This window comes from Apostichopus japonicus, chromosome 20, assembly GCF_037975245.1.
Source record: "Apostichopus japonicus isolate 1M-3 chromosome 20, ASM3797524v1, whole genome shotgun sequence".
NCBI classification, from domain to species: Eukaryota; Metazoa; Echinodermata; class Holothuroidea; order Aspidochirotida; family Stichopodidae; genus Apostichopus; species Apostichopus japonicus.
The window spans coordinates 16,369,019-16,396,370 of record NC_092580.1 but is presented as its reverse complement, the minus strand read 5'-3'; the positions used below and the strand labels follow the sequence as shown (position 1 = coordinate 16,396,370).

At 37.1% G+C, this 27,352-nt stretch overlaps 2 protein-coding genes across 3 annotated transcripts; one reads left to right on the top strand and one right to left on the bottom strand.

Annotated features, from left to right (window-relative positions):
• The first annotated feature begins 2,234 nt into the window (after positions 1-2,234).
• On the top strand, positions 2,235-27,336 carry LOC139962002 (uncharacterized). Of its 2 annotated transcripts, XM_071961785.1 has the most exons (8): positions 2,235-2,375; positions 3,672-3,826; positions 4,375-4,516; positions 5,719-5,783; positions 7,181-7,249; positions 8,282-8,407; positions 21,160-21,290; positions 21,929-27,336. In XM_071961785.1, exons 4-8 carry the CDS (start codon positions 5,738-5,740, stop codon positions 22,064-22,066), a joined length of 510 nt encoding a protein of 169 aa, XP_071817886.1. In that variant the 5' UTR covers positions 2,235-2,375; positions 3,672-3,826; positions 4,375-4,516; positions 5,719-5,737; the 3' UTR covers positions 22,067-27,336. The 2 variants fall into 2 exon arrangements, with proteins under 2 accessions (XP_071817886.1, XP_071817887.1); XM_071961786.1 differs by lacking the exons at positions 2,235-2,375; positions 3,672-3,826; positions 4,375-4,516; positions 5,719-5,783; positions 7,181-7,249 and adding an exon at positions 7,275-7,649.
• LOC139962000 (protogenin B-like) lies at positions 10,088-20,694 on the bottom strand. The gene is made up of 2 exons (XM_071961784.1): positions 20,043-20,694; positions 10,088-12,906 (listed from the first exon to the last, which is right to left on the bottom strand). Exon 2 carries the CDS (start codon positions 12,898-12,900, stop codon positions 11,410-11,412), a length of 1,491 nt encoding a protein of 496 aa, XP_071817885.1. The 5' UTR covers positions 12,901-12,906; positions 20,043-20,694; the 3' UTR covers positions 10,088-11,409.
• Positions 27,337-27,352: the final 16 nt, after the last annotated feature.

Genomic DNA, 27,352 nt, shown 5'->3' with positions numbered 1-27,352 from the left:
ACGTTAGTCTTCCTGGTCGAGGAATGATTACTGTCCGATACTGTCGCCAATCGACATACACCTACCCACCCTTATCTGTACATTCCATGTCTCATGGCTCTCATAGCAGGGTTCTTAGTGTTTGTTTACTACCACCACTTAGAGTGCTGGCAAAAACCTAGCCTGTGCCTCTTACTTATTCTGTATTGGTCTGGTGCTCTTGCCTGTGAAAGCTTTGTCATTGCCAATCTGTATTACACCGATCACATGAGCATTACTGTCATAAGGTGGGACTTGACTGTGGTGAAGATGTTCCTCTATACCCTGCTTTAACTTTAGAACTAAACATCTTTTGATACCGGGTAAGAAAACCTACTGCCATGAAATAAACAATTTATCTTACAGAGTGTGCTCTTTGACAGCGTAAAAGTATAACCCATTAAACCACAGCTGTTACGTATATTCTGCATTCTGCTATTTAAAAAACAAAAACAACCCATCAATAATATTTGCTATTACTTCCTTCCTTCCTTCCTTTCTTTTTTTCACAATGATTGTGCAGAATTGTTCAAACTGGATGGAACTGTGAAAGAATCACCAAAGACAAAATCTTAATGTGGATTGTCAAATTGTCACATTTTCCGAATGAAAAAACATTTGAGTATAATTAGTGCTTTGTTGTGCCATCTGCTCTCAAAGATATCGCTCCTTTTAGGTATATTGTATAATGTGTTAGGTCAGGTCGTTATTCTGGGTTGTAAAATTTAGTTGGCTTCTGCGTACGGCACATTATTGCTATACATGGTAGAACTACAACTAACAGTTTATTTTGAGAGGTGCAGGTTTAGACAATTTAGGAAGAATTAACAAAGCCTTACAACCCCCACAAGCCCCTTATATAACTATTCATAATGGTGTTCATTAAAAGGTCATCAGTAAATATTGCACCCAAAAATGCCAGTAACTCAGATATGATCACATTTCAAGGCATTTATTGCCACTGTATACATACCTGTAGTTTAATATCCACACTGGGATATTTATTTGTCCATTTTAATACCTTTGAATATCTGTGCAAAGAGAGAGAGTACAAGAACCAGAGCCTTTTGTAAACTTCTAGCATATTTTAGGATGCTAAAACTTGGGGCCAATACAGATGATGATCTGTATATGGTCAAAACCTAGTCCATACTTTTCTGCAAGTTATATGGATAGCAAAAAATGCATGAAATTTATAAAAACAAAAAATAAATTAATGCTTTTTTTTTTTTTCAACAGATGATCCAAACTTGCAATTCCTCTCATCATCCACTGGTAGATGATTTACGTAAAGAGATTAAGAGAACATGCGATTCTACCAAGGCTACACCAATTTAATATCTTCTGCTCTCTTTGTCTGGCTCAGATGGCTTTTTATGACAGGCTATAGAAGAACGCTTGAGCCGGAGGACCTTGGGTCACTATCCCAAGCACATATGACAGAACACCAAAAAACAAGATTTGAAAGAATTTTAGGAGAGTAGCAGGTATAGGCCTTTACCAATTATTTGCCATTGCTTGTAGACATGACAGGGTGGTGTGCTGTACAGCCTGAGAGAAAAGTTTCCTTACTGTCACCAGTTTGCAAGGAAAAGGTGAAAGAGTTTAGATTTTAATGTTGATTAAATCAAGCCGTATAGTTATAGTGCAACGTATAGTAACATTGATCACAGTTGTACAGAAGCTTTTCGTTCATGACTTCAAGACACCACACACATTATAATGAGACACATTAATTATTGACAGACACCAACTACACAAGCGATTGTGAATGAGACCTCATATGTATAAAATCTTTTTACTTTTAATGTTTAATAGGTGACAAAACCTTCTCCATTGTATGAACTACGAGAAGAGGGTAAAACTTTAAAATTTCCGGTGATATGAATGTTGATGTAAAGGTCAAACTTTCTTAGGCAGGGTATGTTCATAGAGCTCACAACACCATGTGCAAATATGTAAGTTAACAACACCCGTGTTTGCACTTATTTTGTCTGATGATCGCTGACACCACAGAATGTAATCTGTATCTTCCAGTAGTAGTAATTATGTTTGGATTGGCATTTTGCCATTCTGTTGCATCCTTCATCAAATGGTATAGCCCTATCAGCTTGCTTGATATCACTTCTATTCCTTAATATATAAAATAATTTATTTCTGCTCCTCAGGTCAAATGTGACATCGCAAAGAAGAGACTTAGTCTCTTACCAGTCTTTCTTAAGGTCTACAGGTGGCAGTTGTCAGCCGCTGGCCTTGCAATGCTCATATCCATTTGTTCTTCATTTGTGATTCCATTGGTGCTTGCTCAAACCATTAACTCTGTGGGTCACGACCACCAGTTGTCCGATTCTAGCCAGGTAAATAGCATGTCTAAGTAGTAGTATCATTTCTTAGGATGATGGCTGCAACGATCATGTCAGATACCTTAAAAGAAGGAAAATATTTGTTTTAACATCACATTGGTTACACCAGAAGTTGTATTCACTTCATTCTCGGTTGGCATTTAAAAGCTGCAGTGGTTGGTTCATGGATCTATATATGTAGTATTTTTTACCAAAAGTACTCATATATCTTCTTAAGCATCTCATTTTAGCATCTGACGAAAGTTTGTTTCACTGATAGATAGCTTGTTAGCCAAGTGCTAATCATGAATTTGAGAGAATTCTGAAGTAGTTCCCGAAATACTTCAGCTTCATTAGTATTTTATTACTTGCACCCAACCCACAAACAAAATAGATTAAAATACAGACACTTAGTAATCATACTACATTCATTCCACCAACTCATGACAAAATTGAGCTCCCCCTCCCCACTTTTCCCCTTCACACTAAGCCTCCCCCCTCCCTCCCTCCCTCCCTCCCTCCCTCCCATGCTTCCTCCTGTGTTTCCCAACAGTCTGGAACTATCACCAAGATGACTCAGTAAATGCCAGATTCAATACTTACAACAAGAGACCAAATATCCACCTCTTCACACTGATATATATTCTCAAGCCATTCTTTCAGTGCAAATAAAATCATGTAAACGATGTTGTTAGAGTCTTTATCAATTGAAATTTATGAAATTATCATAGACCACAGGTAATAGTTTTCATGTAGGTTCTAACTGTAAGGTACAGGTGACACTGTAAATAGATGCACAAGTTTAGTGTGCACATGTTCGATGTGCACATGTTTGATGTGCATGTAGAGTTTTTACATTTTAGAAGTCTGCAATGTATTGAGCAGAGTGAAGATGTGAAATGCTGATGCTGTAGAAATCAGTAAACATTCCAACCAGGTATTTAGTGATAAGTCATCTCAAGTGCAAATTTGTTAGTTAATATTGAATTGTTTGCTCTCTTATCAGAAAAATTAAACATCTACAGGTTTCTTGCGATTGCACTGGGATCCTGTACATTCAGCAAGTTGCCCCCACGGAGTAGATGAAATACAGACATGTTACAGGATAAATTTTTGCAATCCTTCAATGGAGCATATAAAAAATATTTCAAGGGTATCCCATGTGAATCTACCCTAAGGCAATAAAATTTCATCTGGTCAGAATAGTACTCTAGCTGTGACAAACATGTTTGATATATATGTATATAGTTATGCATCTCAAGGAATGTACCTGTCTTGACCAAATTATTTCATGTTTATTATTTCAAACAGCCCACTATGTACATCCAAGCTAAAGATTTCTTCTCAAATCGTTTTGCGCTTGTGGTATAGTCTTCTTTGTGATGCAGTACTCTCAACTCTTGTCACGGCAGATACATATACACATTTCAAATATTGAGTCAGCACATGTGAAAACAGCTATTCAGGTAGTGTACATTTCTTTTCATCAAGTCTTACTTGTGAGGACCTGGGGGTTAATCAGATTAATTGTTTTACAAGTATTTCTTTCCAACCATATACGGATCACAGTTAAGCACTGTAAGACGTTGCTATTTTCTCAGATTGTAAACTTGTTCGTGGAAGGCTTTGATATATAGAATATTTTCTTTCTTATGCCGTCAATGTGTAGTGTCTCTGTCAGCACAATTTGCACTGCCAAAGAAAAAAATGTAAAAAAAAAACAAAAAATGGATAAAGAATTGTTAATCCCATCTTTCTCAGGCAGCTGTTTATAACAAGGCTCTTCGTTTGTCTACCTGGACAAATCAGCGGAGGTCAAATGACCACAGGTCAGATCACAAACCACATGTTAGTGGATGCAACAAACATTCTCAACGGTTTCCAATGGATTCATTCAAAAAAACATAAAGCAACAAAACTTATCATTCCTGATACTAAAGACAACTTAGTGGGTTTGAAATCATTGTTTTTCTTTTCATTTTATTGTATCCACCCTTCTTTTTTTTTGTTCCAGAAAAGCAACACAACCAAGAATTATGTAAAGAGGGACCTGGTTTTTCAGGGGTAATCCTGGGTATATATACCTGGCTATTCCTTGCCTTTCATGGCTCCTCGCTGACATAAACAGGGACCTGGTTTTTCCAGAGTAATCCTGGGTATGTATACCTGGCTATTCCTTGCTTTTCCTGGCTCTTCACTCACACATATACACACCTGGCCTTTCCAGGTTAATCCTGGGTTAACACTTCTGGCTTGTCTGGCCTTTATCTGGCTCTAAATGTGTTACAAAAACCATGCTTTTCCTGTCCAAATGACCATTTTTAAACCCAGAAATTTTCCCAGATTTCCCGGTATATTTCAGGGAATTCTGTGGTTTTCTTGCCTTATTTTCATCTGGGCTGTGATGTGACTACCGATAAGAGAGAATCCCCATTTCCTACTTTCATGTTAGACTGCAATTAGAGAGCCTCTTTCAAATTTTATTTTATTGTTACGTATCTAAGTCACATTAATTTCATTTTAGAAATGACCTGATTTTGCCAATTAACATATTATATATGACTTGGTTGTTTTGTCTGTAAAATTGATTATATTTCAGAGCTTGATAGACAAATAAAGTGGATCAATTGATAGCAAGTCTATTGACTTGCACTTCACACTAAGAATTTTACTGACACTACTTAACTTTACTGAAATGGCAAGAACCCCCGATCCCCACCACCCCCCTCCCCCTGTCATTCCTTTTTCAAATGCATTTGTACTATATTTCTATTGGATAAATGAATGCTGGAAACAAAGCTCAAGTTGATCATCACTGATGAGAGTAGTTACTGGATTTGCAATTCTCAATGATCCACTGATATTAATACATCTTATTTCTACAGGCCAAAATGAGACGGTCACCAAGGAAGAAATTAAGAAACATATGTTAAAGGGATGAAAGATGGGAAGTTTAATATGTGAAACTTGGCCTTGTAACCTGTTAAAATCTTTTATTTTAGTACTAACATTCAATTTCATGAATGCTGAAATGAGATTGCTAAGTTTGATATTAAGTTGTCAGAAATAACCTGATCATTTGTAAAGTCAACTGAACATACATAGCTGCTACTTCTGAATATCTTTTTACCTTCTCAAGTTATTCCCATTTTAATAAGTAGAGTGCATTTTCTGCACCCAAACAATGTACACTTGGAATGAAATCATCTTACTCATAAAACACTCTCTATTCACTTAATGCCTGAGAAGTGCTACATGCAGGTGATATTTGATTTAAAAAACCTATTGTTTGGAAAGTTTGGTTTGAAAATACAAATTTTTTACAAGTCCTCTTTGACCTCTTGTTGTTCTCTTTCAGGACGCAGTAAAATCTGTCCATGGGTGATGACTCTGACAAATCAGCTGAGAGTAGTGACCTTAGAGGTGAGCATTAGTATAATTCCTTCGAGTTGCTGTTTCATTGTTGATGTTATTTAGTAACGAACGCTCTCTTATGAAACAATTACCCAAGTAGTCACCTGTTAATTAGCAGTGCAGTAGTACCAACCTCCATTTTATGTAGTCTCGGACTTGGACCCCGGATATCTTGGAACCAGCCTTTTTTCAAACTTGTCTCAGATCCAATTACTTAGAGACTGAGTTCGGGCGAATCCACTTGGATTACTGTTTGAGGAAGGACCATGAGGGGGGTTGGGGGGAGGGATGATGGACACATCACCCGAATATTTTCAATTGGGAGACAGAAGTTGATGAAGATTAGTTTGATGGCAATTGAAGTAAAATTACTTTTACTTCCCATTCCTGGAGTTCCAATACTGTGGCCAATTGTGTCATGTATAGGTCAGAAGGCCAGTGATGGGACTACATAATTACCACTTGTGGAAGGAGAAAACAGAACAGTTTTGCCCTGTTAATATGGTAGAAGGAGTTTAGTGAAGGACAGGTGATAAATAAGGAGAACATTAGAAATGGGGGATATTGTCAACCGATGGTGGCACTCCGCTTAGATAGTACTTACAGCCAGAATACTTGAATCGATTTCAACCCCCCCCCCCACATTTCAAATCGGATTGACGCCCCTGAGTATAAAGTAACAAAGTATTACTGAAAGAACATTTCCTAAATGTATTCTTAAAGCACACTGAATCCACAATTCACAAATACATTTTAAAGTGTGACAAAAATTTGATGCATTATCAGATCTCACAACACACCAGAACAATAGGGTCATTGACTGCACTGATACGAGAGTATCCCTGAGTATTTCTGGATACTACTGAAAGAACTAATGCACTTATGTCATACCCATGATGTTGAGGTGGATAACACCAGAACAATAGGGTCAATGACTGCACCGATACGAGAGTATCCCTGAGTATTTCTGGATACTACTGAAAGAACTAATGTCATATCCCATGATGATGAGGTGGATAACACCAGAACAATAGGGTCAATGACTGCACCGATACGAGAGTATCCCTGAGTATTTCTGGATACTACTTAACGAACTTATGTCATATCTCATGATGTTGAGGTGGATTAGACACTTCTAGGTGGATTTTATAAACAAGTCATGTCTTTCTAAATGCTGCAATAAACGTTAATATCAATAACTCAACTAAAACAATGATGTTTGTGGTTCCTAAATTTATCCATAATCAGATTTAGATACACTACATTTGAAACACCAGACGCCAAAGGAAGGGCATAGATCTACTGGACTTAGCTACATACAGCACTGCCTAATAGTTACTTTTATTTCAGAAAAAATGGGCAGTTGTCATAATATTTTGAAAACTTTAACTTTGCACTCTCCTTAGATACATCAGATGAAAGTGAACAAGATATTTATACAAAGACTTTATCAACTGGTCCAAAAATGAATGCTTGTGAGTACTGTGACAAGCTACAGACTAAGATAAGCCTTCACCTTCTTAGATGCCATGCATAAGATGTGGAAGTTACCAATATTTTGCCATAAAAGAAGAATTCTAAAATCAAAGAGAAAATATGGAACTCATCCTCAACATCCTGAACACACATAAAATTTGTCTTCCACGGGAAGATGGGGCAACTTATCCCTGTAAGGAGTCCTGAGGGAACAATGTCTCACACAAGGTACTCTCCATGCCCAACATGTTTGATCTATAACATGTCGGATGATCTGAGAAGGCATGCAGCCTATTTTTGTGTGTCGGGCAACACAAGAGGCTTTGGAAATGAGAAGCAGTGATGTCTGCATACAGGCAGACATCTTGAAGAACACCACTGCATTCCTCCTCTACAGAAGTAAGCAAAATAATATATAAATGTGTACTAGGCTAGGATGAAGTCACCATGCTCATCAAACATGATGATCTTCTCCTGCAACTCTGAGATAACATGGCAAGACGGTGCTCTGGCCTGGACAGCCAGAAGAGGAGACAGTATGTCTCACAGAAATTGAGAGAGGTTGTCCGTCTCATTATCAATATTAGAAGCATCACAACAACAGAAGCAAATATGTCTGAGTTGGCTTACTTGGCATTCCTTGGCTAGGTAAGCTTACCTGTCTCTATTTACAATAGCATTACCATATCCCTGGCCTCTATGATGAGCAGATTTCCACCTAAGTATGCATGAACTTTGACGTTGCTTAGTTATCATCAGTGGTGAATTCATTGTAACAGCTGTTCTGACTTGCATAGTAACTGAAAGCTATTAACCATATAACCACTAATTATTGAACAAATTTGCTGTTAAAGTTATGATGACCAAACATCACTCAACTTTACTTTGTAGTACTGTTTTTTTTACATCACAATTTAAAGTGGTAGTTTCACTCAACAGTAGGCCTACCAGGCTAGGTTAACTCTGCATGATAACCTATACGTTGTACAAAAATGTTCATGTTAAAGTTATCCTATTTACCATCTGTACAGGTTTTAAGGCACCACTCTTTTGGCCAGATCCAGGTATCATATCTGTTGAAGTCATCACTGTCAAGTACGCCGACCATCCAGTCTTGAGAAATGTTATTTTTGGGGGTAAAAGAAGGGCAATCAAGGGTGAGTTGTGATGAAATATTTAATATAGTTATGCCAGCATCGGAACATTTGTCTACATTCTGTTTGATAAAATATAACACAAGACAAAGAGGTGTCAAGGTACTATATGATACTCTCGAATGGAGTTACCAGAGTTAAAGGTTAGTGGGAAGGGGAAAAAATAACCTTAAACATAAATGCAACTTACTATTTGCCCTAAATTTCAAGTAAAGACATATTTCCACTGTAGAAATTGTAAGTGAACGGTATGTAGATCATACACAAAAAACCCAATGTTCTGAACTCTGTTCTCCACCATAAGCCCTAGCATACGCTTAACAAATAACATATGGCAATGTTGTAGTCAAGTACTTTTATCCAAGAATCAGTTACTTTCGGTATTGGAGCATCCAAGTACCAAATACCTTAGCTCTAGCACTGATTGTTAGGATCTGAGTACCAAGTATCAGTTTTTGAGTACATCAGTTTGGAGTCTGCGTACCTGTACTCTCCATCCGAGTTCATTTCTAGTTACATTTCATTTATGAAATATAAAAGACCTTTTGATTATAACTGCTCTCCATAGTCACTGTTTAAGCAAATGATGTAACAGTTAAATGTGATGACATTGCTCAAATATTGGTTTATTTATAAGCTAATTCCTCAAGAATAGTATACTTATCAAACTCTCCAGGTTATAAACACCTGGAAAAGATCAATAGAACTAATATTAAAGCAGACTGCTTATATAGTGAAGAGAACCTGCGAAGACACAAGCATGTATAATAACTACCACAGGTGCCCGACCAGGCTTTCGACGCTTAGGACTTGAGGAAGAACTCTGGAGGTAAATGAGGTCAAGTTACTGCGCAGCTTCAATCAGCTGCTTCTGTCATATATAGTTCACAATTATATGATTGCGTTATTAGAACATATTTGAATTACATTGAAATTGGTTGATGTTCTTTTAACGTTTAAGGTGGGGCTGGACTTCACAGAACTTATTAGCGTGTTTATTTATTTTGCAAAAGTTGTGTATGAAAATGCAGAAGCTGTTGCTGTGTGATTCTGGTACCGATTTTTTTTTACAAGTACACGAATTATTGAGTATATGTGCCCCTAGGCCCCTTCTCACTCTGGCATTATGGTTTTTATAGGGAATTAGAATTGACCCTCATATCAAGCATAGCAATTCCCAATAAAATGTAGTGACCACTTCTTGTCAAGTAGTATATCCAAAAGTGCATATTAGATCATTTCCATTGATATAAACTTGATGTTCATTGGCTAGTATTTCAATGGGAAGCTATATCAACCAATTGAACATCTTGGGAGAATAAGGGGTTAATCAACGGTCTAGCGTGCGTTACTCACAGGATTAATGCACGATCGGGGGATAATGCAAGCGATGCACGAGGGCGGAGCCCGAGTGCATCCAGCGATAGCATTAACACCCGGAGTGCATTAATCATGTGAGTAACGCACGCTAGACCGTTGATTAACCCCGTTCATTCATACACTACCATTTGTGTGGGGGAAAAATCATAAAACAAAACATTTTTGGTTACATATAACCAAAGATTTATTAAAGTGATGCCCCGTAATTTTACCGTGCGTTACTCACAGGATTAACCACGGTCAGCTGACCTGAATGGACCAATAGGATTTAGGAATCTTTACTAAGTATGAATGAACATCCAATTTTCTTCGATAGGCAACAGACTTAGTCTGCGTGTGTGTATTACTCCATACATACAGACTTAGTCTGCAAAGTGTGGAATACTCCATACGTGCAGACCTAGTATGCATGTGTGCAAAGCTCCATGCATACATACTTAGTCTGCAAAGTGTGGAATACTCCATACGTGCAGACCTAGGATGCATGTGTGCAACGCTCCATACATACAGACTTACAGGCCTAGTTCTCTGGTTTAACTTTTTTACAGACATAATCATCCAAGCCAAGGACAGTTCCATTTCCATTTATAGGGGTCAATGAAATCTGTGCAAAACTTTACACAATGACATTGCTAAAATAATATTTACAACAAAAGAATTTTTCCTGCTCTGTGTGAGTCATACACCAGGTCACCAGGCTTTATTTATTCCAGATTTGTATTGTACATATTGGACTAAGGAATTGCTACTTATGTAAACAGAAGTGTTTATTTTACCGTGAAAGTTTGAACAGAAAAACAAAATGGAAGTAAAAATTTCACGTTATGGTTGCTCTAAATCACCTCACATCGGAAGACTTTTAGTGTACATATTGAACAAAGGAATTGCTACAGATTTGAACAGAGTTGTTACTTTCACCATGAAAGTTTGAACAGAAAAAGGAGAATTAGAAAATGACCAATTGCACTATGAAATCACCTCACATCAGAGAAAGTGGCAAACTGCTGATATTTCATCCAAGATCCAAGATTTAATATAAGCGATTCTAAATTATGATAAAATATGCTTTGAAGTGACTGTGTTGCATAGTTTAAAATTCAACTGGTTGTCTTTATACAAATATCGTGTCTGGAATTTGCCATCTATACTGAAAAACTAGGATAATAATAAATTGGCTATGATCTTAAAGAGAGAACAAACCACAGTAAAAAGGCTGAGAGATGGGATATTTGGTCAATAAGTTAATAAAGGCTGGTCCAAATTTAAGCAACATACTTGGTGTTTCCTGTTTTACACACAACCAAACAAACTTTCAAACGATGATTCAGTGAAAAGACAATGTAAATATTGGCATACAAATATTGAAACGAGACGTATTTAGTCCCTAAGCACATAGGGTGAAGTACTGTTCTTGTTGTCCTGTCATACACAGGACTAAGTCATTTACAATGATCATTAACATAAAGATAAACATCTCTAGCAATAGGTCCAGCCTATGTGTAAATGTAAACTTTTGAGTGATCACAAAGCAAAATTAATTAAGCCAACATGTAATTTCTCAAGAAATTAGAAGGTTTAAACACTAAATTTACGTGAGTCCAACCTAGTAAGCTACTAATTGAGAATTAACCTACATATGTGTTTGGCTCTATTTCCTGTAAGTTAGCGCGATCCACATCATCTTGCTTAACGATTGATGCAAACTTTGTTTCTTTCTGTTGTATTATGTCTGGCAGAGCATAATCTTGTTTCAGTTGAGCCTCCTCTCCTGCCTGAGTAGTCGGTCCTGTCACTGCATCTGATACACCCTCATAATCATCTTCGTCATCTGGCTCCCCTAGTGTGACATTAGATTTCATGTACTCGTACCCTTCCGTCTCTGGTAGAGTGTCTGTCGTACTTGCTGTGACGCGAGTGGTGTAGCCTTCATTATCTTCACCTGCCTCTCCTCTGCTGGTCTTATATTTATCCTCTTTTCTGTGTTTCCTATAAATTACCACGAAAATAACAAATAGAAGCAATCCAATTACAAGCACACCGCATAATACTGTAAGAATTATGACTAGGATTGTACGGTCTCCTCCAGCCGCTTCCTCTGAAGCTTCATCCACGGAACTTCTCGTTAATCCAGTCGTGAAACTTGTCCGAGTAATTCCCATCTCTGTTGTAGATTTCATTGTTGTTGTCCCCTCTTTCCTTGGCTGACAGAGAACCATCGATTTTATTACCACGCCTACGCTGTTATTCACCAAGCACTCCGCTGATACTACAATGCTACAGGACTGACTGGTATTCCACATTAATGTGGTTCCTTGAATGGACACTGTATAGTTTACATCACCTTGTACTGACCAACGTATCTCTGGCGATGGGTTTCCCCTAGAGTCACATGTCACTTCACGTTGGTCAGGTGGTCGGGGCATGGGTTGTATGGTTGGCTCTTCCGGCAGGTAGAGAACGTTGAAAGTTATATCACAAGAGGCTCGATAGTCTGGAAAAGCAACAGGACTCGTTGAAGTACACGTGAAAGTCACGTTGAGGTCATTTCTGTCAATGTTAAAGGTGTATGTGATCTCCGTCCTTCCAGCAGCATTGATTGCAAAGTTCACATCACGGCTATGGTTGATGTCCTCCCCATCAGAACGTGTCCATCCTAGTAGGACAATGGGGTTGCCGGTAGCACTGTCACATCCAATACTGGTTGGTTCACCCTCCATGAAAGATCCACCACCGCTGCAAACTGGGTCAGTACCAAGTGGTAGAAACTGCACCACCAGATTTGCAGATTGCGACTGCAAAAGCACACTTCCCGTACTGCCTACGACTGCACAGCGGTACGGACGGCTGTCAATGATCTGAGCGCCATTTAGTATCAGCGTGAATCTGTTTCCGCTCACCTCTACTCGACTGTTCCTAGGCTCCGTTCCGACGATCATCGTTCCTGAGGATATCTGGTTGTCATCTCCAAAATACCAGGCAATTATGTTACCGTTATTTAGGACATTGATCTCGCAGGAAAAATTCACAGCTGAACCAATCACAACAGTTTGATCTATTGGATTTTCCACAAACGATAGCTGTGCTAGAGAGGGTGCTGTCAAACACCAGATGCACATCAAAAGCTGAAAGAAAGCCATTGAAACCAGTATATTAAAAGTTACTCAATGTTCCTGGAGGAAGGTTCAGTTTCACAACTACGTAGTTTGGTTCCCTGTTGGTCTTTGCTGAAATAATTCCAGAACAGGCATGCATTGTGGGAGAAATAACTTGTTAAATAAGGCATTTATTTTACTGGTCCATTGTCTTTAGTATGACTCACTGGTCCAAAAGTTGGCCCTGGTGTAATTTGCAAGTATTTAATAGCATTTTAATAAAGCAAATTGGTAGTAAGCTCACAAAGGTGCTGACTGCATGATTGATTTTAGTCTGTGCATTTGTTTGGCATAGAGTCTCTGGACCATTCACAGGATTTCATAGGAATTTAGGTCTCATCTGGAGACTAAATTTTGTGGATATAATATTGTAAATGACGTCGCTCTGAATTTCTAATGTAGCACAGAATATTTGCTTTGGAGTCGGCGTGACAGTGCTTGTTCAGATATTAGGTCAAAATACATGTGGGGGTTATATGGATGTATTGTTATAACCTTAAATTAAATCACACAGAGGTTAGGTCAAATATATCTGGGGGTTATATGGATGTATTGTTATAACCTTAAATTAAATCACACAGAGGTTAGGTCAAATATATCTGGGGGTTATATGGATGTATTGTTATAGCCTTAAATCACACAGAGGTTAGGTCAAATATATCTGGGGGTGATATGGATGTATTGTTAAAGCCTTAAATCACACAGGGGTTAGGTCAAAATATATCTGGGGGAAATATGGATGTATTGTTAAAGCCTTAAATCACACAGAGGTTAGGTCAAAATATATCTGGGGGAAATATGGATGTATTGTTAAAGCCTTAAATCACACAGAGGTTAGGTCAAATATATCTGGGGGTGATATGGATGTATTGTTAAAGCCTTAAATCACACAGGGGTTAGGTCAAAATATATCTGGGGGAAATATGGATGTATTGTTAAAGCCTTAAATCACACAGAGGTTAGGTCAAATATATCTGGGGGTTATATGGATGTATTGTTATAGCCTTAAATCACACAGGGGTTAGGTCAAATATATCTGGGGGTTATATGGATGTATTGTTAAAGCCTTAAATCACACAGGGGTTAGGTCAAAATATATCTGGGGGAAATATGGATGTATTGTTAAAGCCTTAAATCACACAGAGGTTAGGTCAAATATATCTGGGGGTTATAAGGATGTATTGTTATAGCCTTAAATCACACAGGGGTTAGGTCAAATATATCTGGGGGTTATATGGATGTATTGTTACAGCCTTAAATCACACAGAGGTTAGGTCAAATATATCTGGGGTGATACGGATGTATTGTTTAGCCTTAAATCACACAGGGGTTAGGTCAAAATATATCAGGGGGGGTGGGGGGTTATATGGATCTATTGTTATAGCCTAATTCACACAATGCAGCGCATCTCCCAAGTTGCTTATGATTGTTCTTTTAAGTTACTACTTTAAGTCAATTGGAGCTTTCATCAATTAGAAGTTAAGGGTTAACCCAAAGGTCATTTATAGACCCTGATTTAAAAATTGTAATATGCGCCTCCTCCTACAGGAATGCATAGAGAGTTATCATTATCAGGGGCAAAATTTTAATGATCGTCCAAAGATGATCAAATTACTGTTGGGACAGCCAATAATCAGCTTTGGAGGACCATCCAAAAGCCACTAGTTTGTTTTACATCAAATTCAAATAGCATTTTAAATAAATACCTCCAGGGTAAATACCCCTAGGTAACATGAAATAAATAGTTATCATGCAAAGCCTGGTGTCTAGTCACCAAAGTGGCACATCTCTCCTACAGTTTACATATTGGTCATTCTTATATTGCTACATTTTGGGGGAAGCAACCGAATGTGCCAAGAGTAAGGCCTGACATTCAGAGGCACAACCAGAAAAAGTCCTTAAAAGGCTGCCCTAATTATTTTTGTTCGGGTTAGTAAGTGGGTCAGATTTGAGTTTTCAAGAATTGTCGGCCATGGTCTTGTAGCTTAAGGTCATTTGTAAGACATGTTTGGACTTTTACAAACAAATTGATCTGTTCAGCTGAAACTGGACATCCCCCCCCCACCCCCACAGGTTTGACAGTTTCAAGCGTTTGGTCTGTATATCGCAGATAGGGGTTGACAGTTTCAAGCGTTTGGTCTGTATATCGCAGATCCACCTAACAACTTTTGATAGAATCCAAGCCATTGACAGAAGTTTCCTTCCTATCTATTACACTTAGCCATAGAACACAAACAAATTTTTAAGCATATTGAACCATGATTTTGGTTTCAAGCACATCTATATACTTTCTCTATTATGTTAGAGTATACATAATTATGGAATATTCAAGCTATCAAAGATGAAATTTTAGCATTTTTGGGGGGGTTTACTTTGTTAATAGATGTGACATATATGTCCAATATTTACATCTGTGTAAACTGATTTCAAGATATCCTGGTTTACTTACAAAAGACATACCCAGTTTCTTTAATAGACGATGGATATTAATGTTGTGATGCTATTAAAAGTGGCTTCTTCATGTTAGATGCATGCATGATAAGAAGAACCTCTCAAATACTTAAAAATAATGAGAGTTTTTCTTTTCTCTTTGCATGTAAATAATAATTCTTTGAGTACCATTTATGGACATCATAAGTACCTGCATATTCATATGCTATTATATGCAGGTTCAGTGCATTTTCATATCACCTAGCTGCCCCTCACATGGCCCCTTCCATTGTTGTCTGTCTGGTATTGGGTATTTGCTGTATACTTGCAAAGTCATTGCTGTGTGAGGTTTGTGTATTATTTTCTTTTCTTTTTGAAGCATGAAGGATATGAGTTTTATGGCTGACTCACTCTCTGACTGAATCCCTGGCTGAGTGAGTGTAACTGACTGACTAACTCATAAGGACATCTTCCCTTGTGTTATGCACTGACTGACTACTGACTAGCTCACAAAGACATCTCCCTTGTGTTATGCACTGACTGACTAACTCATAAGGACATCCTCCCTTGTGCTATGCACTGACTGACTAACTCATAAGGACATTTTCTCTTGTGTTATGCACTGACTGACTTAAACTAATAAGGACATCTTCCCTTGTGTTATGCACTGACTGGCCTAAACTAATAAAGACATCTTCCCTTGTGTTATGCACTGACTGACTTACTCATAAGGACATCTTCCCTTGTTTTATGCACTGACTGCCTAGCTCATAAGGACATCTCCTCTTGTGTTATGCACTGACTGACTAGCTCATAAGGAAATCTCCTCTTGTGTTATGCACTGACTGCCTAGCTCATAAGGACATCTCCTCTTGTGTTATGCACTGACTGAATAGCTCATAAGGACCTCTCCCCTTGTGTTATGCACTGACTGACTAGCTCATAAGGACATCTTCCCTTGTGTTATGCACTGACTGACTACAGTAGCTCATAAAGACATCTCCCCTTGTGTTATGCACTGACTGACTAGCTCATAAGGACATCTCCCCTTGTGTTATGCACTGACTGACTAGCTCATAAAGATATCTCCCTTTGTGTTATGCACTGACTGACTAGCTCATAAGGACATCTCCTCTTGTGTTATGCACTGACTGACTAGCTCATTAGGACATCTCCTCTTGTGTTATGCACTGACTGACTAGCTCATAAGGACATCTTCCCTTGTGTTATGCACTGACTGACTAGCTCATAAGGACATCTCCCCTTGTGTTATGCACTGACTGACTAGCTCATAAGGACATCTTCCCTTGTGTTATGCACTGACTGACTACAGTAGCTCATAAAGACATCTCCCCTTGTGTTATGCACTGAGTGACTAGCTCATAAAGACATCTCCCCTTGTGTTATGCACTGAGTGACTAACTCATAAAGACATCTTCCCTTGTGTTATGCCCTGACTGACTAACTCATAAGGACATCTCCCCTTGTATTATGCACTGACTGACTAGCTCATCAAGACATCTCCCCTTGTGTTATGCACTGACAGACTAACTAACTCATAAGGACATCTTTACTTGTGTTATGCACTGACTGACTAACTCATAAAGACATCTTCCTGGAATGACTGACTAACTCATAAGGACATCTTCCCTTGTGTTATGCCACTCTTGATGGACTCTGGTTAATGATAAATTTCCCAGGCACTGTTGAAATGATGTCACACCCTTGTCTTATTATGGAATGACTGACTAACTCATAAGGACATCTTCTCTTGTGTTATGCCACTCTTCATGGACTCTGGTTCATGATTAATTTCCCAGGCACATCACTTTGAAATGATGTCACACCAAATGTAGCACAAAGCTGCAACAATATTGGCATATACTTATACTTCTGCATAGCAGTTTACTAATTATAAATGTATGTATGCTGATATTTACATGATCAGTAATTCAGTTTGCATATCACAATATTGAGTTTTAGATTGGTAAATATCATACAACTGAAAGGTGATTTCAAAGTATCAATATTTCAAGTGAAATCTCCTTCTCTCTCCCCCCACTCTCCCCTCCCTCCACTCTCCCCTCCCCCTCCCTCATCAAGGCACATACTAACATAAAAGGTAATTGTTCAAACATATAGACATTGGACACTGCATGGGGTTGAATTACACAATGTTAATATCAATTTCTTGGTCACATTTATTTCTTCAAGGTGTCAAAAAAAATTACAGGCAAAGGGTATAAAATTGCTTAGATGTGGAATGGAACTCTTTGCATGACATCAATGTCTTAACTATGAAGCTTTAGTTTATAGATTGTAATATTCTGTTTTTATTTTCTTTCACTGAAATGGGCCATATTGCTTATGCACACCAGAAGGCTTGGCTATTAAATGCTTCTCTTAAAGATAATATTCTCTTTGGAAATGAATTTGAACCTGCAAGGTGAGGGCACAATAACCATGAAGGTCATATGTAGAAACACTTAGAACAAGATATGGGATGTGTTTGTTTGTTTGTATATTTGCTTGTTGTGTATGCCCTTCCAGGTTTCAGCCTTATCAATGGAGTACTTGAAGAGAATTGACATTGAATTGAATGCCAAAATGTTCAAGTTGCTACACTATTTTTGAAGATGTACTTTTATACAACATGTGTATGAAGAGGTGTAGTATATTTCAGAATTTTGAGATCAGTCAACAAAAGGTTTTGCAAACTGTAAATATGCAAACTTAAAGAACTAAATTTTGTGTTACCTGCTTCAACATAAAAGAAAGAAAACATTTGAAAATTGTTGTTCAATTTGAAACTGTAGAATCTGAAGTATCTTAGTAGTCATTCATTCGGTATTAACATACTACATTTATATGATTAAACTATCAGTACTGTCTTGAACTGAGACCTAACAGACCAATTGTTAGGTAATGCTGATTTCATATATCTATTGTCAAGTCTGTTGGGGTCTGGTATTAACATACTACATCTATATGACTATACAATCAGTACTGTCTTTAACTATGACCTAACAGACCTACAGTATTGTTAGGTAATGCTGATTTCATATCTATTGTCAAGTCTATTGGAGTCTGGTATTAACATACTATATCTATATGACTATAATACTATCAGTACTGTCTTTAACTAAGACCTAACAGACCTATTGTTAGGTAATGCTGATTTCATATATCTATCGTCAAGTCTATTGGAGTCTGGTATTAACATACTATATCTATATGACTATAATACTATCAGTACTGTCTTTAACTATGACCTAACAGACCTATTGTTAGGTAATGCTGATTTCATATATCTATCGTCAAGTCTATTGGAGTCTGGTATTAACATACTATATCTATATGACTATAATACTATCAGTACTGTCTTTAACTAAGACCTAACAGACCTATTGTTAGGTAATGCTGATTTCATATATCTATCGTCAAGTCTATTGGAGTCTGGTATTAACATACTATATCTATATGACTATAATACTATCAGTACTGTCTTTAACTATGACCTAACAGACCTATTGTTAGGTAATGCTGATTTCATATATCTATCGTCAAGTCTATTGGAGTCTGGTATTAACATACTATATCTATATGACTATAATACTATCAGTACTGTCTTTAACTATGACCTAACAGACCTATTGTTAGGTAATGCTGATTTCATATATCTATCGTCAAGTCTATTGGAGTCTGGTATTAACATACTATATCTATATGACTATAATACTATCAGTACTGTCTTTAACTATGACCTAACAGACCTATTGTTAGGTAATGCTGATTTCATATATCTATCGTCAAGTCTATTGGAGTCTGGTATTAACATACTACATTTATATGACTATAATACTATCAGTACTGTCTTTAACTAAGACCTAACAGACCTATTGTTAGGTAATGCTGATTTCATATATCTATCGTCAAGTCTATTGGAGTCTGGTATTAACATACTACATTTATATGACTATAATACTATCAGTACTGTCTTTAACTAAGACCTAACAGACCTATTGTTAGGTAATGCTGATTTCATATATCTATCGTCAAGTCTATTGGAGTCTGGTATTAACATACTACATCTATATGACTATACTATCAGTACTGTCTTTAACTATGACCTAACAGACCTATTGTTAGGTAATGCTGATTTCATATATCTATTGTCAAGTCTATTGGGGTCTGGTATTGAGTTAAATCATCTATGTGAGTTTAGTTGAGTAATTTCTTGTCATCACTGCAGTCTTGAACAATGAAAACAGGTTAAATAATATTAGACTTCTGAAACAATTCATAAGTGAATATTCATTCGTTATCATCTTATTAAAATTTAGTAGGTTCTTTGTAACCTTTGAAGAAGCTATTTTGTAGAACAATCATTGTCAAATTGATGAAGCTTGTATGAAAGGAAACTTCAAAATGCCTTACTTTCTTATTTCAGATGGCTATTGTCCTGAGCTTTGTTTTCCAAATTTCAACAGATGAACTCTGTGGAGAGGCTGTCTTTATATTCAAATATTCACCCCAAAAAATATGAAGGTATATTCCAAAAAGAACTGAAATTATAGACACACATAAAAACCTTAGAATTAAGTATTTAATGTAATTAAGTATTATAAGAGTAATTACAATTAGAGTAGTTAAGTATTATAATGTTGCAGACTTACCCTGATGACAAATCCAGGTACAGCAGCACTGACACAAAATACTCCACCATGGCCTGCCTGACCCTTCAAACTCCTACCTTGAGAGTAATCATTTTATCGAGATAAAAACTACCAAATTAAACTTTGCTCCAAAGAGGGAGAGAAAGATGGTCAATCCTACTAAATGTAGGCTTTATAAAAAAGTACATTTGGTAACTTAATTAACTTCAGCTCTTTGCCAGAAAATGAAATACACTGTGCTGCCTTAATTAGAGCAAATTTTGATAGGCCTAAGTTTAGTTAATACTCCTGCTGGTTGGCCAATAGCAAGTAACTGAAAAATGCTAGACAAAATTTCTAACACCACTAAGATTTTTAACAGAATTTTTTACTAATTATTAATGAGAAGAAATATATTTGCAACAGTGCATTAAAATGATATGGTATCAGCACTCCTTGGCAGTATACAGTAGCATTCTTGCAGTGGCAGAAATCATAAACCCATGTGCTCCTCCTGTAGCACTGAACATGCATATACAACATATACAGGGAGTAGAAACTTTCCACTCATGAATATTCAACGAGTCAGTTTTTCCTTGACCAATTGTACTCATGAATATTATAATGAGCAAATTAACATCAGAATAAATGTCACAGCATTCACTTACAAATCACCATAGAGTAGTCACAGTTCAGAGTCAATTCTATGGTTGTGTATTACTTCACTTAATATCCAAACCAATGCAACCAGGTCTCTTCATTACCTCTCCATATTTAGTACTATGAGTTAGTACCATGTTCAAGGGTGACTTTGAGTGGTATTGGCTCTACTCTGTGATTCATGTAATCTCTGATATATAGCAACCCTGCATGCACTTTACTGTACAACTTTACAGTCTACAATTCAATCAATGTCTAATATTGCAATCTATCATGTACGTTAAATGGTATCATGTTACTTATTGTGTTTAGAGTGTGGTAGTTGGTAAATGTGAAATGTGAAATTTCACAGCAGCATTCCAATTGGCAGCAAATTAAATTAGTTTGTCTTATCTTAATTTGCTCTTGATTTCAGATAGACATCCAGCAAACAAGTGTCAGTTATTGCTTGAGATCTTGTTTTTGTTTATCTTCGCAGGCGTTATTATAGCACCACCATTATGGCCCAGTGACGGCCATATTGTATTCAGGGATGTATCTGCTAGATATGCTGCTCACTTAAATCCAGTAGTTAGAAATTTAACTGTTGAAATCAAAGCAGGCGAAAAGGTAATTTCAAAAATTTCACTTTGTTCCACTAGGGAATTTGCAAGTAACTGTTTATCATAAAATCACCTTTGCACCTAGCCCCATTTCGGGTATATGCAAAAGCTTGCCCCCAATCTTAGATCTCAGCTGTTACTCAATGTTGCAACTATATATGCTTCATTGATCAAGATATCTTGGAAAGTTTCATTTGCTTGTGTTTCCATCACATCGATCCTGTTGAATGTTGGCAAACCTGTCCGTTTTTTAGGGGTGGTAGGGGTATGTTTGAGGGATGCCTGATAGTATAGTTTGGCAAAACATTAAATTTTGTACCTTGAGAAAAGTTGGTTACCTCTCAGAACCTTTATAAAAACACTTAACCGATCCCCTGCACCATTTCATAGAAGTCTAGAGGTCTAGCTTAAGTAATACCTAAGATATTTTGACCTAATGGTGTTAGAGTTATAGGACAAGGAGTATAGGACAAGGAGGGGCAAATGTTGTCTGTGAGTATTGGGTGTGGGGTGCAGCTAGGGGGGAATTGTGAGATGGATGAGATTAAGGGTAGTAGGTAAATGAGTTATCGACCCTTTCAATGTCGGTGCATGAAGCACTCAAAAAGAGGGTATTTAAACATCTACTTTATCCTCCTTTTCCAGCATCGTGTTTCGACAATCTTAGACGCGGATAAGATAATTACTCTGGAAAATGGCGTGATGGTTGAGTATGGAGATCCACAGACACTCATGAAGAAAGAGGGCAGTGTATTTGCATCATTGGTCAGTGCAGACAAGTAGAGCAAAAGGGAAAGGGGGGAGGGGTGGTAGGTGGGGTTACTCTAGAAAGAAACCAACATGGTCATTGAGAAATAATGTTTTAGAGTGTTTCATTGGACAGCAATGATTGTCTTGGTTCAGTGCAATCATGAATACAGTGACATTCAGTAAAGTAACAGAATAAATAGGTCACTGGTCCTATTCTAGTTCATAATTTCTCTGATCTTTTCCAGAATGAACCAGTGTTTTTAGTTTGATCAAATATTAAAATAATTAGCTACACTTATACCATAAATAGTGGGAGGGGTCATTTTATCTGTATTCTCTATTTGCTCATGTACGATAGGGAAGTAGTGATAGTGGTGGTTATTATATCTTAAGACAACTTAACCTTCTTTTTTAACTGCTGTACTACAATTTAATGTTTAGTTCTTCATTTTGTTTTTCATGCTGTTATAGAGAAATTTCTGCCTTTTATTGACTATATCACACAAATCTGTGATGGCAAAATGGAAAAGGTGCAACTTCCACATTGGTATTAACCTTTCACATATCATGAGAGGGGGTTGGGGGGGGGGGGGTCGGTGTGTTAACACAGCAAAGCCATTGTACATATAAATTTTATAACATATTTCTCAAGCGAGAGGTTAATAACCATCATAGCTACAAATTTGTGAGACTTATAATTCTCTACCTGAGGCTACTTTCTTAAACTGATGTCTTCCCTATTACATGTTTCAGTGGCATAGGAAGGTACTTTTGAGTGGGGGGGCTGAAGACTGATGGACAGTCTGGGGGAGGGGTCTAAGGGGAGGGGGTTCCCCCTCCCCCTTTGGAAATTTTTGCATTTCCAGGTGGCCTCAGATGCAATTTGGTGCAATATAGCACACTTCAACACCCACTCCATTTTGTAAACTTAATTTTGTATTTTCACCTGGCCTTAGATGCAATTTGGTGCTCCAAATAAGATTTTTTTCTCATTTGGAAATGAAAAAGGGGCTTTCTGACTTGCGAAGCGGGGGGCGGAATGTTACTTCCGCCCCTCCACATTTTTCACTGGGGGGGCTGGCGCCCCCCCAGCCCCCCCGGTTCCTACGCCCTTGACATGTTTACTTGCCTTAGGGTATAGAAGTACATATTTCCTGCAAGATTTTTAATAAATGCTTTAAAGGGTATGTGATGCAGCTTGTCCAGGAGTTTTAAATTCAGGCCATTAAAATGCAGTTTTCAGTCAATCCTTTCAGAAGTTCTGTTAGGCACCACAAACAGTAATGTATATGCCCATATCTCAGATTCAAATTCTCATACATTATCTCATGTAAGAAGCTGTTTTTGAGATTTTGTTTGGCAGGAAGATGTAAGCCAATCATCGTATTAAATCTATTCATTTAAAGAGGATGTGTTCTTTCTGAGGTACAGTAAGGTATATATTGTAGGTAAATGCAAGTTTCTTCTCAGGTTACTATAACACATCATGTAGGGTATATATATATTGTTTATTTGAGGTTGAGTGAGGCACTAAAGTATACAAATAAGTAAGCCTTACTTTAAGATGGTTTAAACCATGTATTTGATACCTTTGTATAAGGATTCTTGTACAGGAGGGAGGAGATGCTGTAAGTCTTGTATTTTCTATGGCACATTTTTATTTGTGAAACCCAGTGAGATACATGTTAAAGAGAAGGTTTAACCTATCCAAGGCTTGGCTTGTAAATAGACGACTGGATTTCTTCTATCGCGCTGTTGGATGTTTCGTTCTTATCTTCTGAGGAAATTTAGGCACAACTTTACTAGTTCTATGCATCATTTTACAATATTTATGCAGTGCTATTTTGATCAATTGCAATAGTATTTTGAGCAGTGGTTGGCAGGTTTGGAAAAATTGTCAATCAAAACACAATAGAAACTCCTTCTAAGGAGGTAAACCCAGGCTACCAGCAATCCACTTGATTAATAGGCAGTGGGGCATTCTATAGGCAGCATGCATCAATCTGAAATATATATATTTCTAGTGCTTCTAGTGCTTGTGAAATATATATATATATATATATATATATAGATATTTTTTTAGCAAACTTAGATATTCTTTAGCAAACTTAAGTGTTGAACAAATTTAGGCCATAAGTACATTAAAGATGGTACATCCCATGGTCAACAATTTCTTATTCCCTGCTTTTATTCAAATAATCCTAACCACAGAGCAGCTGATGTAGTAACATGCCTCTCAAATCTTTATTGATTCAAATATCATTTATAAATTGGATAAACTTGTAAAATGTGTTCTGTGTCGGTCCTAGATTGTGTAAAAGTTTTTCACCTTTTGACATCTTTTGGAAAGAAGATGTTGCGTGGTGATGAGCAGCTGCTAGTGATTGTGGTGATGAGCAGCTGCTAGTGATGAGCAGCTACTAGTGATTGTGGTGATGAGCAGCCGCTAGTGATTGTGATGATGAGCAGCCGCTAGTGATTGTGATGATGAGCAGCCGCTAGTGATTGTGATGAGCAGCTGCTAGTGATTGTGGTGATGAGCAGCTGCTAGTGATTGCGGTGATGAGCAGCTGCTAGTGATGTTGGTGATAAGCAGCTGCTAGTGATTGTGATGATGAGCAGCTGCTAGTGCTTGTGGTGATGAGCAGCTGCTAGTGATTGTGCGGTGATGAGCAGCTGCTAGTGATTGTGCGGTGATGAGCAGCTGCTAGTGATTGTGCGGTGATGAGCAGCTGCTAGTGATTGTTGTGATGAGCAGCTGCTCGTGATTGTTGTGATGAGCAGCTGCTCGTGATTGTGGTGATGAGCAGCTGTTAGTGATTGTGTGGAGATAAGCAGCCGCTAGTGGTTGTGATGATGAGCAGCCGCTAGTGATTGTGGCGATGAGCAGCCGCTAGTGATTGTGGTGATGAGCAGCCGCTAGTGATTGTGGTGATGAGCAGCTGCTAGTGATTGTGGTGATGAGCAGCTGCTAGTGATTGTGTGGTGATGAACAGCTGCTAGTGATTGTGTGGAGATGAGCAGCTGCTAGTGCTTGTGGTGATAAGCAGCTCTAGTGATTGTGTGATGATGAGCAGCTGCTAGTGATTGTGAGGTGATTATACTAGTGATTGTGGTAATGAGCAGCTGCTAGTGATTTTGTGGTAATGAGCAGCTGCTAGTGATTGTAATATAAATAAGATGAGCCTGCAATAGATGCCTTAGATTTGTATGTAAAGAAAAGGTGAAAAGAAGTAGATCAATATATTGAATGAAACATTTACAAAAGTAATCACTTGAGTTAATCTGGTGTTGAGTGAAATATAGCTATGTAATATTTTTCATATGATGGGTATGTCACATTAGTATTATCTTTGTGTAATATTTGCACTATGTAATAGCAGTAGTGTGTTTATGCAATACTAGTAATAAGGTTATGTAATAGTATTATTATGTTACATTATTATGTTACATTATTATGTTATATTAATATTACACTAAAGCAATAAAAGTGTTGTGGTAGGTAAGTAACACTGAAGACTCACTTTTTCTTGTCCTTTGTTAATGGAATGAAGTAAAAAAGCATTCTGCACGAGACAAAGTCTCTTTAAAATAACTAAAATATTCATTAGCATTATACTGAGTCATTACAAAAGTATTAAAACAAAAAGACATTTATGTACAATTTTTTTTTTTTATTCTTAAAACACATATCAAGAGTATTGCATAATAAGGTCCACAATATTATACAATAACATAAAATTACTCCTGGGAGAAACATAGCCTTTACAATTATATACCAAAGATGTTTAAAATTTCTACAACTGTCTGTTACCAGGTTAGTCAAGAAGGAAGAAAGTAAGTAATACTTGTATCAGGAATCACAAAATGTGATTTACATAAACATGATTGATAATGAGATCACAATATTTGACTCTGAATCATATTATCAAATGCCTGGCTTCAGTGAGAAACATAGATGTCTCAAATCTGTATAACTGTCTATTTATACCAGGAATAGTTGTTCCTTGAATCACTCAGTGTGATTTATACATAAATGGCATTGCGACGAGGATTAGGATACATGAACCTCAACGACCAATGCCACACCTGATCCAACAACCAACCTCAAATAATGCACACCAGACCTGGTCCAAGAATGACATACATTAAACTAGTACATCTGTAGAAATTTAATCATTTTACCAAAAAAGTTATATTCTTAATATGAAGACAGTGATTATGTAAACACAATTGCAAACAAGATTTCATTAATACAAAGCATTCAAAACTGAGATGACAAAGTAAAATATGAGAAAAAAAAACATGCTGAATTTAGTTATCAAGTACTGCTTTGGTATAGGATACACAAGGGAGCCTCCCAATAGGCATTCTATGAGTCAATTCCTGCCTGGGAAAGATTTCAATCCAGTTGGCAAAAGCAATCTTGCACTTATAAATTGTATACAGGCCTTTAGGTTTAGCACACTAAAACCCTACCATTGCTCAAGTCTATATACAATGAAATTTGGGTCCTATGTGGCCCTATTTTCCAACCGATTTTTCTCTCTGGCCCTCGTAGAAACTTAGTTTGGGATCTCTGATAAAGACACTCTTTATCCATGTCTCATATTTGACCCTGGCCAGAAACCGATCAAATACTGCCACAGTACTTTTTTATCAATGTCACATGATAAATTTTGTCACAAAAGATTGCACAGTAAATGGATAATTGTACTGTAAAGGTAAAAATGGGCAATTTTAATTAGTTCAAATATGCTTTATACTCATAATTAATTAAATAGAAGAAGGGTTCTACTCGGTTTGCTATTTATTCCTGGAAGTATCCATACAACTGTAAGGTGAAACACCGATATTAAACTCATGACCGGAATTATCATGACCATTCACTTGAGGTTGGGCATATTAACAGAATGCTACAGAAACATCATACAGATTTTAACTTAGCATTGCAAAAGTTATCTTATGGCTATGCAAAAAAAAAGTGCTTTCTAACTCATCCATACAGCAAAAAGAAGCTAGAACATTTACATAATAGGTATGAATGTGGAACTTAAATGTGATAGTTTCGGACTGTGTTAGTTTATTAGTACCATTCATGTCTGTACTTCTGTGTCAATTTCAATTTGACTCAAACATTGTAGGAAAAAAGGATAAATACTCTGTTGCCAAAATGTTGAGTCCAAAAGTGACTGTTTTTGCTCAAATTTTATTTGTATCAAACTATCTTGTTTTCATTTTCAAATTTAGAGGAGTAAAACAAATTAGAAAGTACATTCAACTCTGTCATTGAAATCATCTAAGGTTTAAAAAATTTAA